Raw genomic sequence first — 1,259 nt, forward strand, 5'->3', positions numbered from 1 at the left:
ATAAATGCTGGTCAAATTGTTATTCATTGTCCATTAATGTCAACAAATTGAAGCTTATTGTGCAGTGTTCCCATTTTCTTACCTAAAACTATTAGAAACATTTTAAAGGAATGTCAGGAGAGAGAAAAAGAAGAACAATGTGCTCAGCTCAGGGTTCAGAGGACAGACAGCGCTGGGAGTATAAGCACACATTAATATGAGTGATGATAACAGTTCAGCGTCGGCTCAGCTGACGGCCTCCGCCTAGTGTTCGGTCACCACCTGAACCTACTGAAAGCATCACTTCCTCCAGAAAGCTGTAACAAAGAAGGGGAACATATTTGGGTTATAATGGATGAGTACAGTCAGCACTGTATTTGACAGAGTCAGGTATACACAACCTACAGTGGTTAACAGAATACATCGACACAACATCATGAATAGTTACATATTACCTTTACGGGAGAAGTTACAAACAGAAAGCAAAATGCTCATCCACATATACATTAAAATTACATATTTTGTTTCAGGAAGTTTATAAAAAGTCAAGCGGGTTAACTGTATCTAATGGCTACACTGTAAAAAAAAAATCGGTGACATTTACAGTAAAATACCGGCAGCTGTGGTTGCCAGAACTTCACCGTAAAAAATATGGTAGCAATATTTTAGGTTTCACAGACTTAACTTAAATTCACAATAAAATACCGTATTTCATTAACTGGTGTAATGTTAAACCAACATATTGAAGTACTAATATCTGCCAAAAACCTTATTTTTAACAGTATTTTACTGTAAAATTATATTAAATGTAATTACATTTATTCACCGAATATAGTATGGAAACTTACTGTTAACCAGTTAACAGGTTTTTACTGTAGCATTTTTACAGTCTTTTACTGTTAAAGTCACAATCCTTTTTTACAGTGTACAGCTTAAAATAGCCACAGCTCTGGTTAAATTAGGTGGAAATAAACTGAAGCTTTATGAATAAATCTATCTTAAACTAAATTTATTTGGTTGAAAATACTAAGATTCAAACAGAGTTTATATCACACACATATATATTGCATAAATCTCTGTCACTTTTTATCAATTTAAAGGGTTAGTTCACCCAAAAATTAAAATTCTGCAGTAGAGACGAAAATGTGGAATAAAGTCGTTATTTTTGTTTTCTTTGTGCAAAAAAGTATTCTCGTAGCTTCGTAACTTTACAGTTGAACCACTGATGTCACATGGACTACATTGTCGATCATCTTGGTACTTTTCTGGAACTTAGGAGG

At 33.8% G+C, this 1,259-nt stretch overlaps 1 protein-coding gene across 1 annotated transcript in view; it reads right to left on the bottom strand.

Annotated features, from left to right (window-relative positions):
* vps45 (vacuolar protein sorting 45 homolog) overlaps nucleotides 1-1,259 on the bottom strand; it is a 6,498-nt gene continuing 5,239 nt past the window's right edge. Inside the window, exon 15 of the mRNA XM_016509730.1 lies at nucleotides 1-296. Within this exon, the coding sequence (XP_016365216.1) occupies nucleotides 215-296 (82 nt within the window). The 3' untranslated portion in view covers nucleotides 1-214. The remainder of the gene's footprint in view (nucleotides 297-1,259) is intronic.

Source organism: Sinocyclocheilus rhinocerous, unplaced genomic scaffold (assembly GCF_001515625.1).
Source record: "Sinocyclocheilus rhinocerous isolate Xijiao unplaced genomic scaffold, SAMN03320098_v1.1 scaffold53, whole genome shotgun sequence".
Classification (NCBI taxonomy): domain Eukaryota; kingdom Metazoa; phylum Chordata; class Actinopteri; order Cypriniformes; family Cyprinidae; genus Sinocyclocheilus; species Sinocyclocheilus rhinocerous.